Genomic DNA, 16,199 nt, shown 5'->3' with positions numbered 1-16,199 from the left:
GAGTAGGTTAGGTATAGCGGATTAAAGTACCATTCTCCGGCTTTCGATGCTTCCTCCTGCTATAAAAACAAGGAGACAAATGACGGACCATATTAATTAAGGCCGATATGAAGAAGAAACAGGTATAAATGAAATACTCGTATACTGGTATAACAGACAGGGATAAAATAAGAAGGAAGTAACCAATCAAATGTGGCAACCATATATGTACATAATTGCATCGCCTTTACTTTTTTAAGTTATTTGTTGCTTCATATGCCAAATCAATATATGATCAAGCTGATTGAACTCATCAAAGCTAAAACAGTTCAAATAAACAAATAACGAATCGGCGGTCGACTATTGATTGACTCCCATTTAATTTAAAGGAAAAAAGAATAAAAATTAAAAAAAATGTGATATAATTTTTTTATAAAAATACTAACACTTCTTAACTAGTTTAACAAAAATAAATTAATTTTTTTAATTAACAATTTACTTATCTATTTTTTCTCCTTCGTTCTAGTTTTTACGCTTGAAAACCTTAATACTTAAGCACACATAATGGAGTTTCTATTAATCGCATTGGTAAGTAAAAAATGTCCAAACAAAATCTTAATCTTCTTAAATTAAAGTTATGTATTAATTTTTGAATAACCTCCCCATAAGCAGAAGGTTCTAAGTCTTATTACTACATACATAATCATAATTTAGACGATGAAGATCCTATAGTATGATAGTATGATCATTGTCACTTTCATATGGCTAAATCTACATCTTTTCAACTTGTTGTAATCAAGTAAGGTTGAGGTCAGGGCTTAAAGATACATTTAGCTATAATTTATCCCGTTTTAGCAGAGGAGATCCTGCAACTAGTATTCTTCGAAATTTCTATGTGTCTTAGACTTTCGGAAAACTATACTTCAATTTATTAATGGACCAAGCACTAAACACTCACCAAATTTTAGTAGTCAATGTACTAGTCATCTAGATCTTTGAGAGTCAATATCGTTAATGAATGTTTCCAAAGACAATTGACTGAACTTACGCTTTCGTCATATAAGGTATAGAACACAATAAAGGGTGATACATTTTGAGTTTCCCTACTTTTTTGAAGACAACAGAAGAACAGAAATTTCAAATTTAATGGGAAATGTTTATTGTCATTTGGAAGAACATTTTTGGCATTTATTTTTTAAAGATTACGAGTATATCTTTCAAATGTTGGCCGCCGCTACGTCTCAGATGGCCCATCCTTTGAATCAATTTTCGATGACTCGTTCGAACATTTCGACTGGTAACTGGCGAATAACACACGTGATATTTTCCTCCAAGGCCAGGACCAAAGGGGGATTGTCCGCTTAGACTTTAGACTTTAAATATCCCCACAGGAAAAAGTCTAACGATCTTGTTGGCCAATCGACCGTCCCAAAACGTGAAATTATCTGCTCACCGAAGTGTTCTTTCAATAAATCCATTGATTGATGCGATGTGTGGGAAATGACACCGACTTGTGGAAATCAAATGTCGCTGACATCAAGAGCTTGAATTTTAGGCATCAAATAGTCAGTTATCATGACGCGTTAACGGTCATCATTGACGGTTACGTTCTCACAGGCATTATTTTTGAAGAAATATGGCCCGATGATTCCTCCGGCCCACAAACCACACAAAACCGTTGGTTTTTTGAATGAAATGGCAGCCCTTAAGTTTCTTTAGGTTGCTCTTTGTTCAAAATGCGTCAATTGTGCTTGTTTACATAACCATTGAGCCAGAAATGGGTGTCATCGCTGAACAAATTTCGGCTAAAAGACGTCGGATCTTCTTAGAACTTTTCAAGAGCCCTAGTCGTTTCATACGTCAGTCCACGTTGCTGGAAACGGCGCCGAATCGACTCTCCACGGTCTTCGAGTTCATTCTCAGCTACGGCCTTATATATTTTCTTCAATTAGTGCTGGAAGTGATTTATTCGGTTCTCGAGATGGGTGATGGTGTTGCAAATAGTACGCTCTGTAGGCCGATTATGTTGACCATAAGCGCGAAACACATTCTTTACAGAACGTGAATTTTCGTCATAAAGTTGAAAGATTTGTAAACCTTGTTCAGGTTTGAGTCTTTCCATGATGATATGCCAAACAACACAACACAAAGATAACACGAAAATAACAAAGCTTGACACGACTTACGCTTGATATGTCAAAAGAATGGTATTGAAAAAAATATCTATACTTGGATCATCCGTTATAACCCAGAAAGAAAAGAAACTGTACTCGTTTTTTTATTCACAAGAAAAGACATCAGGTTTCTAAGCAGAAGAATCCATCCTAATAAACCAATTATACGATCGAGACGTGTCTTTTTCTTCGTAATATCGACTTTGTTTTAGAGAAGTAGATCTCTTTACTTTTGAATTTTGAGATTTTAGTCGGAATTCCCTTCTTATAATCTTCATTCATGTTATTTTTTTTAATATATTTTAAATATATCTATTTATTTAATCTGTAATTGATAAAACATTTATCTCACTTCCTTAGGCTGCGATATGCAGTTTGTGCATAAATTCTGTGCAAGGTCATGGACGTCTCATGGATCCGCCTGCACGAAATGCCATGTGGCGATTCGGCTTTCCGAACGCCGTAAATTATAATGATAACGAACTATTTTGCGGTGGATACGCAGTACAATGGGAACAGAATTCGGGCAAATGTGGGGTCTGTGGAGATGCGTACCACGTGAAGACGCCACGACCGCATGAGGCGGGTGGTGAATTCGCGAAGGGCATCATATCGCGGTACTACGCAGCTGGACAGGTGAGTAAACAAATGTGGATTTTAATAAGAACCGAAATTTTCCAAGATAATTTAACTAGAATACAAGTTTATTATATGTTTGTTTTATTCCTGGTGTTGTTAGGAAATCGATGTTGAGGTTGAACTCACAGCCAATCACTATGGTCGTTTTGAAATGTTCCTCTGTCCCAACAATAATCCACGACGTGAGGCTTCACAAGCTTGCTTCGACCGTTATCCACTGTATATTTCGGGTAGTCGGGAACATCGCTTCTTGATACCACGTGACGCACCCAAAAAGGAGATTTTCCGCTATCGTGTACGTCTGCCTCCTTATGTTACATGCACGCAATGTGTGCTCCAATGGACCTACTATACAGCCAATATGTGGGGTACTTGCTCCAATGGCACTGAGGCAGTGGGCTGTGGCAAGGCGGGTATGTTTTTGCAATTATTAATGGATATATAAAAACGATTCGCAAGAGAACAAAAGTCCTTATAACTGTTTGAAATGAGTTCGAAGGCTTTCGGTGACTCCACTCGCATTAAAATCAAGTTTTACTTCTTTACAGAAACTTTCCGCAACTGCGCCGATATTGCAATTGTCTCCAACACCGGTGGCGGTGTTCCACCGATCTTTGTGAATAACAAATCTCCATATCTGCTCTACTACAGAGACTATCGTGCGCCGGATGACAACAATGTGTTCCCGCTTATTGTGCGGTAAGTCTAATTCTGGGTGTATGTGAGTGCTTGTGTGTGTGTGTGTCGTGTGTTGAGTGCATTAAAATCGATTTGAAATCATTTTGCTTTAATCCGTATATTTGCTTTGCTTTTCTAGCAACAACACAAGGGCTTAAACTGCGCGCGAATTGAGTCTGCATTTCTTAGTTGCTTTATTCTGTTGCTTTGATTGCTTTTTGCTGCTTTTCCTTTAGCCGTTTTTAATATTATTATTATTTAGAAGTTAGGAAAATATCTAAATACTGCTTAAGGCTTTTTGAAAGCAGCTCTTTTGCTTTTTTTCGCCTTTATTGCTTCCTTTATTCATTTATTTTTATTTCTTATGTAAATACGTTTTTGGTTTTGGCATTATTTTTGCGATAACAATTAAATTTAATTGCGGAAAAAATTAAATCACTAAGCTTATTAATATTTACTATTAAATATTAAACTTTTCAATAAACACAATTGTATAAAAACATAAAAACAAACTCAATAGCGTTGTTTTATTTTAGTATAATAAACCTCTGGTGTTGGCATGTAAAATAACTAATTTTTGATTTATTTATTACATAGAAAAATAAATATAAAACTGCAAATTTGTAAATTAATAAACAATAATTTTATTAAGAGTGTAATACTAATAGAATTCATAAGGATAACCCCCAAACTTTTCGAGCTATCCTAGTTAATCATAATAATAAGATCGCATTTTAGCATCTGAAACAGTGATATTCAAAACTACTAAACGAAACGATATAGAAAATAATTATGCAGGGTTTGTCCGGAAAGTAATAGGACTGAGTCGATTTAAAAAAATGTATTTATTTCAAAATAGACTTCTTCGGCGGTGATGCAGAGCGGCCAGCGCGATTTCCAAGTATTGAAGGCGTCACGGATGGGATTCTCCGGAATAACCTTGAGAGCCGAGGTGCATGCAGCTTTGATCCCCTCTGTCGTCTCAAAATGCTACCCTTTCATAGGCCTTTGCAGGCAAGGAAACAAAAAACGTCCGGGGGCGCCACATCTGTGATTACCTTAATTAAAAATTGGGGGTCACTTTCACACAGATTTCAAATTTTCTTATCACACTTCCACTCGCCGAAATTTCTAATCGTCAGTGAGCACTTTTGGGACCATCTTCGCGCACACGTTGCGTATGTTCAAGTGCTCCGTCACAATGTCATGAACCACAGATTTTGATAAATTTATCATCTGGGCAATTAAACGAATACTTAGTCGACGGTCTGAGTTCAAAATTTTGCGCACACGAGTTATATTGTCGGTGTTTGTCGAAGTCGCAGGTCTGCCAGCACGGTCTTAATCAGCGACCTATTCTCGGCCCTCCAAAAAGTCCTGGTGCCAACGAAAAACACCACTTCTTGCTAAAGCAACATCTGGATAAGCCTGCTTGATCATATCAAACGTCTCTGTTTACAGAGTTTCACATTGAATTTAATCGCGTACCTCTGCTCTAACGAACTCTGCACTTTCAGCTTGCACCACTCACAGAAACACGTCGCGCGAAAATGTCTGTCCTGGCTCTCCAGGTGCTCGGAGACAACTGACCAGCCGCTCGTTCGTTAGTTAGGAACGTCCTCTACCGAATCCAGTCGGTACGCTACGAAGTACAATCGCGGCGGAAGAAAATTAGTCTTATTTCTTTCCGGGAAAAACCCTGTAGAAACATAAAACAAGGTAGATAGCACTCCTTTTCATATTTTTCTTCCACTTTATTTGCATAGACACCACTTACGCGTTTACAACCAAATTTACAACAACGTGCTAGTCATTACTACGTTTCACTATTTGGTGCCAATTGGAGATTCCAAATGGAGCCAAATCCTTCTCCAACGGAGTGGAGGTCTCCTTCTTCCTCCACTGCCCCCCACGGGTACTGTGGGGAATACTCTCAGAGTTCGAGAATTTTCAACCATTCGGACGACATGACCTAGTCTTAATTCGCTGAACTATGTCAATGCCTTCGTATATATCGTACAGCTCATCGTTCCATTGGCTGCAGTATTCGCCGTTGCCTATGCGCAAAGGACCATCTTCCGTCGAACTTTTCTCTCGAAAACTTGTAACGCCGACTCATCAGATGTTGTCATCGTCCAGGCCTCTGCACCATATAGCAGGACGGAAATGATGAGTGGCTTGTAGAATTTGGTCTTTGTTCGTCAAGAGAGGACTTTACTTCTCAATTGCCTACTCTGTTCGAAGTAACACCTGTTGGCAAGAGTTATTCTGGGTTAGATTTTGAGGCTGACGCTGTTGTTGGTGTTAATGCTGGTTTCAAAATAGACGAAATTATCTACCTCAGATAGATCTGTCAACAGTGACGTTGAAGCCAAGTAGATAATGTGACGACTGCTTATTTAATGATGGTAGATATTTCGTCTTATCCTCATTCACTACCAGACCCATTTGCTTCGCTTCTTTGTCCAACCTGCTAATGCATACTCCATATCAGTTCGCCTCTCCATTTGAATAGCTCGGCCTTCATCGCTTTGTTATCTTTCAGACGGGTAATTGTTATCCAAACTTCTTCGTCATCGATTGAGAAATCAGGTTCACCATCTCCTGATGTTACTCTTTTACTGCCATTTAGCGGGCTGGAGAAGTGTTCCCTTCATAATTTTAGTATGCTCTAGGCATTAGTCACTAGATCACATCTGGGTGTTCTACACGAGTATGCTCCGGTCCTTTCGTAGAATTTTCGAGCATTACAACTGTCGGCCAGCTCGTCAAGCCCTTCGTACTCACGCATTTCAGCCTCTCTCCTTTTTGTCTGCAAATGCTTCTCGCTTCCTCCTTCAAATCTCGATATCTATTCTATCCCGCACGCGTTGCAAGATAGGTAGTCTGTTTTATCTCCACTGCAACACGGCACTCCTCATCGTATCAGCTATTCTTTTCCCTTTCCGAATACCAATGATTTCATTTGCAGCTGTACCTGAAGAGCTTGTTGAGCAGATAATCGTTCGGCTGTCTATTGTGATTGCAGCTTCTTGACGTCGAACCCTCTTGGTGTTTGTTGACGTGCGGGTTTTGCTGCACAGAAGCGAGTGCGTATCTTCGCTGCAGCAAGATAGTGATCCGAGAGAATGCTAGGACCTGGGAGACGTGTCTTCCGTCTATCACAACATGGTCGATCTTCGTTGGTGGATTTGCAATCCGGAGACAGACAGGTAGCCTGGTGAATTTTCCTATTCAGAAATGTAGTACGACAGATAACCACATTTTGGGCCCTTAAGGCTGAATTTACCGACTGTTGTCTCAAAAATACCTTCTTTGCCCGCCTTGGGGCCAAAGCATGATTTTGACATCGTGGTGGAGGCAGCCCTAATGAGTGCACTTATAGAAGACATCTTTGGTCACATCGTCCTACACTTTCGTCGGGGTATAGGCTCAAATCAGCGCTGTCTTAAAGAACCTAGTTTTGATGCAGATTATGACCAGACGGTCATCCACCGGGGTGAATGCCAGGACTCGGCGACAGAGTCTCTCTCCACTACGAATCCGAGTTCTCAGTCTTTATACCGTTCATCGCACTTCTTGTTTTGCGTCTTTTTCATTGGGAGTGTTTTTTACGTCGCGGGTCTCAAATCCAGTATGTTTTTTCGAAACCCAGAGGATATTTGGTCTAAGACCGGAAGCCGTGTGCAGCTTGAGCCATATATAAAAGAGTCTTAAAGACAGACCCATGTCCTCACAAAGGCTCCCGTAGCTGTAAGTTTGTAAATATTATTCATGGACCTATGTAATAAGTCCTTAGTTCTAGTCTTATCATACTTTTGTCATATCTGCCTCGTTATTGATTTCCATCTGTTCTTCTCTTTTTAGTACCTTATTACTCTTAGCCATAAAGTTATCCATTAACTAACACAAGCTAAATAGATTATCAATGTATAGAAAATTGTATATTATATTCCTAGAAACTATACCATTAACATTAAACATTTTAAGAAATTATATATTATATTTTTAATTCATGATTTCAAATACAAAATATAACTATTTCAAAAAAAAATATTACTTTGTCAAACAGTGTTGATATCATGTGAGAGTTGTTGTTGTTTATTGCAAACATTCACACAAAGTAGTATACTGCAGCCTAAAATTATGCAATGAAGAGTTGGCATTATAGCGACATCTGTCAGCTCAGTTGGCTATGAATATATTGAACAATTGTTGAGAACTTGGCTAAGAGTGATGACAAGAAATGACTTCATACAGAAATATAGTAAATCAATATTAGGGTGGTTAATAATGAAAAGAACCATTGATTAAAGCAGGGACTATAACAATTATGAGGATATGGACAAAAAATCAAGTTTAATAATTATTATATTTTGCTCTACTCCAAACAAAAATCCACACATTCCAATGATCTCTTAAGCATTTTGTGCTGTGTTCCAGACGGTTTCTTTGTTGGTCAGTCTTGGTGACCGCTCCGAGAGCGAACGAAGGTTACTGTAGTCACATGAAACCAGTATCAAGTTCGGGAGGGGGAAATTGATCCCAGAAATGGTCGAAAGGGAGAGCCAGCCTGTCCTTAATTAAAAACCTTCCACCATTTTAGGCAAAAAAAAATGTCGTCTCATGAAGAAAACACCACTTTTTTCTATAAAAAGAACTCATTAAATTTTACTGCACAAATTTCGAAAATTCATTAAAATATTTAGACAAATAATGTCATACACCCGAAAGTTGTTGTAAAAGAAATTACAGAAATTAAAATCTTTCTCCAAAGCAGACCCCAAAGATATTTCCACTTCTGCAATTTCCTCTCCAATCAGAATTTTGAACTACATACATCTTGGCTGAGCAGATTTACTTCGAAATACACATAAAAACACGAACAAACGAGCGAAAAGCACTAACTAAGCAACACAAATAAAGAATTCACTGGTATTACGAGAACGATACTGCAAGAGAGAAAGCATAAATGCGCTTGATCGTTAGAGCTACTTAACCCCCAGCACTTCAACATCTGACATCCGGATATGTAATGGCCATGATGAGTAGAAGAAACACCGATATTTGTACGCTGCCCACGAGTATGGTTTTGAAGATGTTATTCTTCGGATCCGGGTTATTCGCCGGTGACAGTGGCGTATGATGCCGACGTATGCGTCGACGTTTACGTCCACGTATCGGCGCTTCACATACACATATGCGTATGCGTGAGGTGTTCACCGCTCTTTCCTCTAAAGTCGTTGAAATTTCGGCCTTCACTACTGACCCTCCCGGAGCCTGTTGTTGTGCATTGTAGAGCGCATCATTGAGCGTACACTGTATCTCTTCGATCTTCAATGGCTCCTTCTCATACTTGTAAGGGACACGTGCGCTACGTGCGCTACGAGCGCTATCGCCAGCTTCCTTTGACGGTGTCTTCTGTACAGGCTCTGCAGTGCGCAAATCTTTTTGCTGTGACAACGAGCTCTCCAAACTTCCTATAACACAGGGACTATAAAGGAAACTGTTGAAAAAGCAGGGGTCCTGCTCCAGCACATTGAACGGCACGAGTGTGCTTTTCGGTTTCAGGTAACGCATCAGCAAATCGGGGTTTTCCTTAAGACGCTTAAAGGAGGTGCGCTTCAGTTCGGTGCTGTCTTTGTTGGAAGGTAGGTAAAAGTGATGGCTGGCTTGCTCTTTGAGCTCCACAATAGTCTTGTGCTCCATGCGAAACTCTTGCACAATGCCGATGCAACGACGCACACCCATCGAGAGGAACTCATTGCAGGCATATTGGAAATTGTCGGGGTGACTGATGTGCCACTTTGTTTCGAGCGTTGTGGCTAGCTTATTCAGTTCCTGCAGCTTGATATCACCCTGAGAGACAGTGCGCTTCAAGGTGGCTTCTAATTTCTCGCCCAACGCCTTCAAGATGATGATCTCTTTCTCGAGTGTGGGTACATTCTTGAAGATCACATCTACCTGTTGTTTTTTGGGCTCCACATCCAGCGTTATAACTGGCTTGTGTATGGCTACAGTCGTTGGTGAACTCACCACCGGATGATCGTTTAGATTATGCAACGCCGACTTTACAACCGTCTCCTGACGTATGATCTCCTTCAATTGTGTTTTAAGTATCTCTTTGAATAGTATGGAGTCGTTTGGCTGCAGTTGCCGATGCCGCTCATCCGTTTTCACCACATTCTTTATCGTAGCTATCTCATCGGGCGCCATATTCTTCTGTCTACAGTCCAGTAGACAACGGAAATTCGACGAAATTGTCGCGCTCATATTCAACGAATCTGTTGTGGGCACTGCCATCAATGGCGCAATCACGAAGTCATCCAAAGAATCCTGTGATTCTATTTGCTTCTCCATCTCGGAGTCCTCGAACTCATAGTCGGTGTTGAGCTGATCATTCAACAAGCAACTAACGTTCTCCGAACGCGCAGACACCTGCTTCAGCGAGCATTCCTCCGAAGAAGTCTTCGAATTGCAAATACTGCGTGCTGTTAGTATCTCCTTAATGCGCTTACAATTGAAAGCGTTCTCATCCAAATCGAGATCATGTAAATACGTTGCTTTGCTCTTGATTTTTCTCACTGATTTCTTCTCCGTTACGCGTTTGTTGAGATTTGTGTTCGGCGTTAATGGTTTTTTATTCGCACGTTGTGACGCCGCGCGTTGTTGTTGCTGTAGACGTTGTGTACTCTTCGCTGTCGGTATTAGCGTTCGGCTTTTGGAGCCCAGCAGGAAATTGCCCTCATTACTAGCGCTCTTCTTGACGCGGCTCAAACGATCCCAGACGGTTTCTTTGTTGGCCAGTCCTGGTGACCGCTCTGAGAGCGAACGAAAAGTTACTGCAGTCACTTGAAATCAGTACTAAGTTCGGGTGGTGGAAATTGTTGGTAACAAACTTGCTTACTCACCTTTATTAAGACTCTTCAACTTGCGCCGCAAATCCTTATTCTCATTTTCCTTTTCCATTTTCATCAATTGGCTCGGCTTGGCTTTATTCACCACGTTCGGCATTGTCCATTCGCTTTGATACTCCGTCTATTTATTTTTTTGGAAAAAAAAAATAAAAATTATTTTTTTTAAAGTGTTGTATTGTTTTTTTATATTTTTTCAATTATTTGATTTAATATAGTATTTTCAAAAATTTTGCTTCCTTTTTTTTTGATTTCACATTCACAATTTTTTCAATCATGAGCACTTTTCTAATGTCTACTTTCTGAAAACATTTTTTTTTACGATTTTTGGAACGTATTTTGGGTTTGCTAATGGAAAATGTTGAAAAGTTTTAAAATTGCTCTGCATATAAATAAATAATAGCACAAAAGTTGCTTGGACTTACTGGTTTTGAATATGTTTTGTCGTTTTTTGCGCGCGCATACATTGTTTGATTTGGACTCAGAATTTTAGAGCGGTCAATTTGGAATAATCAGAAAACTTACCAACAAAAATAATAAATATGATAATAGATTTGAAAAAGAAACTAATGTCGTAGATATTTTCAAAATGAAAAGAAAGAAAAATGTTTTTGTTTTGAATCGTTGTAATTCGGGTTGCCACTTACAAGAATCGGTTAATTTGAAAGATTCATGTAAAATGATGCTGGCAAAATTAGGTGTGGATCTAATACTTATCCATATCTCTTACTGCTCTAAGAATACTTTAGTTTTAACGGGTTTTTCAATAAGAGCGCTGCAAAATTTATTCCTGTGAAAGTACATTCGATGCCATTATGTATGGAACTCGATTTCTTGTCACCACGGGCACGCTTGTAGAAGTCCAGACACTGAGCCCAATTTTCGACGGTTTTCAAGCATAAATCAATTTCACGTTCGATATTCGTACGAAGTTCATCAATTGTCGCTGGCTTGTTGGCAAAGACCATAGACTTGACGTAGCCCCACAGTAAAGAGTCTAACGGTGTCAAATCGCACGACCGAGTCGGCCAATTGACTGGGCCATTTCGTGAGATAACGCGTTCACCAAACTTGGTTTAAATAAATCGATTGTTACATACGCTGTGTGGCTTGTGGTAGCGTCCTGTTGGAACCACATATTGTCCAAGTGCATATCATCCAATTCGGACCACAAATATTCGGTTACCATTGAGCGGTAGCGCTCCCCATTCACAGTAACGTGCCGGTCTTGATCATTACGGAAGAAGTACGGCCCATGAACCGCACCAAACCGTAATTTTTTCGAAACCCAATGGTGACATATGGAGTACGTGTGGATTGCTGCCTGACCAATAACGCATATTTTGCATATTGACAAAACCATTCAGGTAGAAATGAGCCTCATCGCTGAAGATGATTTTTCGATGAAAATCCGGATAATTTTCTAGTTTTTTCTCAGCCCAATTCACGAACATTCGACGATTCTGGTGGTTGAGCGGCTTCAGTTCTTGCATCAATTTGATCTCGTAAGGATGTAGGCAAAGATCTTTTCACAAAATTCGTCACAAAGACGTCACAGAGATGCTTAACGCTTGAGAACGACGTGTGAGAGACTAATTTGGGTCTTCCTCAATTGATGCGTTATTCGCGACACTACGGGCACACGGGAACATTTTTAACTGTGTTTGTGAATTTAATTTTTCCACTAGACGCTAAAATGTTGATCTGACAAGACGATTAAGACGACCATAAATTGTACGTAGCGCTCTTAAAGTTGAGGCAATGATTCCGAATTTCGGTGGTAAATTTGAATAATTTTGAGTCGTTGTTGGATCATATATCTTTCCATGATGAAATGGCAAACCTTACTGAATAGAAATGACAAAAGAACAGGGAAAAATATGGCGTCGCTTGCTGTCTCTATCACTCTACTTTTGTAGCGTGTCTATTGAAATCCCGTTAGTTCCTGGAAACTGGAAATGAAATGGTGGAATAAGGTCTGAATTATAACTTACCTAGATCTAATTTAGCCAACTTAATTATGGATCACATCCTAATCCATTCTTAACCAAATCTAATTCCGCCAACTTCGCTTCCATTTTAATGGAAAGACACTAGATGAATTTCTTTCTGAAAACGTACTTTGAAATTTGGGTGCTTGTCTTAGAAACATTTAACTTATGTGATAAGTTTTGCCAGCAAAATTCAAACTTCCAACTTTCTCAGCTATCATTTTTCAGGTACTTAAACTGTTTACTGTTAATCAAATAAAGACGTAACAAGGCTACTACCGAAAATACCTGCTAGACTCGGAAGCATACCGACGATTTTTTATTTTCCTTTGAATGATAGTGATTTACAAGTAAAAGCGATTTTTATACCTGCTAAAAATATCTTCTTCGGAGCATTAACATTTATTTCAGTAGTAATATGCCTAGTCGCAAATGACAAGTTTTAAATGTTTATTTCCAATGTCGAAAATCGTAGAGGACGTAGAAACTTCCTACTCATTCTGTCACAGTCACCTAACTTAATCCCCTGAGACTACAGATCGCGACCAATGCTATTCGCATAATTCGTGACTTAACGTTTCTACCAGCTCGTTATGGACACAGCTTCCTTACTCGTTCCTAACTGTAAGTGATGGCAAACTGCTCGGCTTTAACCAGTAGTTAGAACATGAAACTCATCATGACATTTACTAAAAGCTAAACACTATTCAGAATTCGCGAATTTTAACGCTAAAGGTCGCTAATACTTAGAGAGTGACGAAACGAACAAACAACTGGTACAAATGAATTAGATTAAAAGATAAATTGGAGTTAAAATGAGAAAACTGTTTACAGCCATGAAATAATTACCAGCCGACTTGTTCTAAAGTATATAAAACTTTTCATCGGCTGTTAGAATTTAATAAATACCTACGATATTATTACTCATTTATTTGTTTCTACTTTATCTCTTTGCAGTGACCAGAAATGTATTGCCGCGCCAGCATTCCGCACCATTCCTGGCATGGATAATTGGTGTGAGACGAACTGCTTGCGCTATCCACCCAACTGTCCGGAATCGGCATGCCATTGTCCGTAAGTGGAAAAATAATATTTTTAATACATTATTTGATTGATTGTAACTAACGTATTTCAAACTCTATGCTGAACTAAATTTATTTTATTTAGTACTCCAGATTTAATTAATGAGATTTGAGTTTTACATCTTTTACAATTTTCGATTTTTTTTTTTGGCTTTTGGGTTATTTATTTTATTTTTGAAAGTGTTAAAGGCAAAAAATCTGTCTATTTTATTTTTATTTTTTTACAACTGATTGGAACCTGCTTTAAAAAAAATTTCATTAAAATAATTCGTTTTCTATCCTATAATATTTTTTATTAATTCTCTACTTTCCGCTAATTATGTTTTTTGTTTTTGGCTTCGCAACATGTAACACCGAATATTTTAATTTGTTTTTCAAATAATAAGTAAAATTGAGATCGGATAATTAAATGCGGTTGTTTCAATCGATGTGTGATAACTCGAAGTGTCGGTGGTTGGTTTTCTCGATCTTTTGAAAGACAACTGACACACAATTGGTTGTGTACCACTCAAAATTTACGTTGCTGTCTTGTTTTAGTAGTATGATTGCGATATTGCTAATTTTTCTGAAAAAACAGGCATCAACTTGCTGGAAGTGCTTCCTGTAACGTTGTCATAAACGTGCTTCGAATCACCGCTGAGATCCTCCGTGAGCAAATTTTTTTCGCAGTCAAATGTTTATGCATTTTTAAATCTGTGCTGGTCCGACTATCCCACCAATTCCTACAGTTGTCTCAATCTCACGAAAGGTCACATGATGATCTTGCAATATCAGTTTGCGCACAGCCTCAAGTGTTTGCGGAATCACAACTGATTTTACACGTCCTTCACGAAGTTCGTCTTGGAGTCATCTACGATCTCGATAGAATTCATCATACCAAATATAAATACTGGTCCTTGATGGATCTTCATCGCCAAAAACTGAATTAAGTTCATCGAATCGCCATTGCTGAGTTAATCAACCTCGAAAGTTGTAAAAAATAAACGCAATAAATGTTCGTGAATTATTTCCATTTTTTGGTTGAAATGAATATTTTAAGTTACTGTCTACATCTTAAATGTCAATCTATACGATAAAGTTGTCAGTAGCCGGTTTACCACACTAGGCTTGCCAAATCCCGAAATGTAAACGGCAACCTATGTGAAGTTTTAAACCGGCGAAATTGCACTACGGTTCATATAGTATTCCTAATATGTGACAATTCGCTTGAGAAATTCAGTTATATGGGTCTATAATATCCTCTAGACTCCTCAAACCGAATGTGAGGATTACCTACACCATGCTATTAGTCGATATTACGCGCTTAATTTGTTGGTATTTATTACCAAATATGGAAGAAATCGGTGCATACCTTCTTTTAAGCTCCATGACTGACTATGAAAGTAGCCATCCCTTATACAATACTTCGTTCAATGTTTGAGCTTACTATATGAGAGGAGAGTATGTCATTTAAAGTAATGTTATTTGGCAAGAAAACGTTTTTCTATATTTCCCCCAAGCCCCTAAACAAAGAGTTCCCTGGGTGTATGCATGTTGCTCTTAACGTAAGTTAAGCTTGAAACGGTTTTGGGTTTTATATATTACATTACGAAGTGTTTATACAATATATTTTGATTACTGCATTGAAAATTTAAAAATATATATGTAAACCATTATAATTACAGTAAGGATTGTGTGGCGATTGGTGAACTAGAGGGACGCGAAGGTGCGGACACGTATTGCATGGATGAATGTCTGAATTACGATTCCGTATGTCCAGTGGATAGATGTCGCTGCTTCTAAGACAACACAAAGTTTCGAACACTGCCTGTAAGAGTATCGCTGGGACTTTGGGTGTGCTCTTCAACGAACAAAGTTCATAAGCGCTCAAGCTTGTGAAGAACGGATCAAAGCTGTGCTACAAATTCTGTGCCTTTTTATAAATACCTATGTATGTACGATGTAATAAAATGTTTTTGGTAAAGAATTTTGCGAAAATTTTTATTTTTATTAAAAATCTCTGAATAGAATCTGAACTTTTTTATAGGTTTTTTTAATTCACAGTGATTTTTAGCGCGTTCTATCAGTAGCTGAAGTGAACTAACTACTTTTTATTGTGAGTGGTCTTTCGAGGGTTTTGTTGCACTTTTTACTTTATACCTTTTTCCCAGACACGAGACCCTTAAATATACGTTAATGGTCACAGAGCTGAGTTAAAGAAACATTTTCTGAACCCGATCCTTTCAGGTTTTCTTTCTACATATGTATATCTTCTTTTGCAGGGACGAGTTCCTTAAATAGTCTTTAATTGTCACCAAGCTGATTCAAAGGGTTGGTAATCTTGATATTAAAGCGTCCAAAGCTAATTTTTTTTACTTACATTGAAGAAAGGTTGGTAAAGAGGTATACTGTCGAGAGCTCTCCATCAACTCCAATTTCAGATTTCCTGACTATTGCAGCGTCTTCCAAGCCGAAGTTGCAGCCATCAAGGTAACAATAGATCTGCTGATCTGGAATGCGGCTTCCTTTAGAGAAGTCGCCATTCACTCCGATAGCAGAGCGGCGATACTAGCCTTGAAGACTGGTATGGGTACCGGGCCATAGAGGAATCGCAGGAAATTGTAAAGCTGATGAGCTATCAAAGAAAGGCACATTATAACCGCTGTCGATAGAGTGGGAGCGGATCGGTGCTCTCGTATCCTCTTGTGTACTACTACTGGATGGATGGGCTTCGCGGAAACTTGACCAGCGCTTCGCCACCAC

General features: G+C 38.7%; 3 protein-coding genes across 6 annotated transcripts in view; 2 read left to right on the top strand and 1 right to left on the bottom strand.

The window, feature by feature from the left end:
* The window catches only part of LOC120777050 (DNA N6-methyl adenine demethylase-like), a 132,736-nt gene that overhangs the window by 28,520 nt on the left and 88,017 nt on the right, over positions 1 to 16,199 (top strand). The gene's annotated exons all lie outside the window — the stretch shown is intronic.
* LOC120778250 lies at positions 509 to 15,389 on the top strand. 2 transcript variants are annotated; one of them, XM_040110015.1, is made up of 6 exons: positions 509 to 567; positions 2,514 to 2,789; positions 2,893 to 3,205; positions 3,341 to 3,491; positions 13,333 to 13,449; positions 15,122 to 15,389. In XM_040110015.1, the coding sequence occupies exons 1-6, from the start codon at positions 544 to 546 to the stop codon at positions 15,237 to 15,239; spliced, it is 999 nt and encodes a 332-aa protein (XP_039965949.1). In that variant the 5' UTR covers positions 509 to 543; the 3' UTR covers positions 15,240 to 15,389. The 2 variants fall into 2 exon arrangements, with proteins under 2 accessions (XP_039965949.1, XP_039965950.1); XM_040110016.1 differs by lacking the exons at positions 13,333 to 13,449; positions 15,122 to 15,389 and adding an exon at positions 3,610 to 3,701.
* On the bottom strand, positions 8,157 to 10,535 carry LOC120778247. 3 transcript variants are annotated; one of them, XM_040110008.1, is made up of 2 exons: positions 10,382 to 10,535; positions 8,157 to 10,321 (listed from the first exon to the last, which is right to left on the bottom strand). In XM_040110008.1, the coding sequence occupies exons 1-2, from the start codon at positions 10,482 to 10,484 to the stop codon at positions 8,481 to 8,483; spliced, it is 1,944 nt and encodes a 647-aa protein (XP_039965942.1). In that variant the 5' UTR covers positions 10,485 to 10,535; the 3' UTR covers positions 8,157 to 8,480. The 3 variants fall into 3 exon arrangements, with proteins under 3 accessions (XP_039965942.1, XP_039965944.1, XP_039965945.1); XM_040110010.1 differs by having other exon boundaries at positions 8,157 to 10,312; XM_040110011.1 differs by having other exon boundaries at positions 8,157 to 10,291.

The sequence above is a fragment of the Bactrocera tryoni genome, chromosome 5 (assembly GCF_016617805.1).
Source record: "Bactrocera tryoni isolate S06 chromosome 5, CSIRO_BtryS06_freeze2, whole genome shotgun sequence".
Classification (NCBI taxonomy): domain Eukaryota; kingdom Metazoa; phylum Arthropoda; class Insecta; order Diptera; family Tephritidae; genus Bactrocera; species Bactrocera tryoni.
The sequence above is the reverse complement of the archived record's forward strand: the minus strand, read 5'-3'. Positions and strand labels throughout refer to the sequence as shown.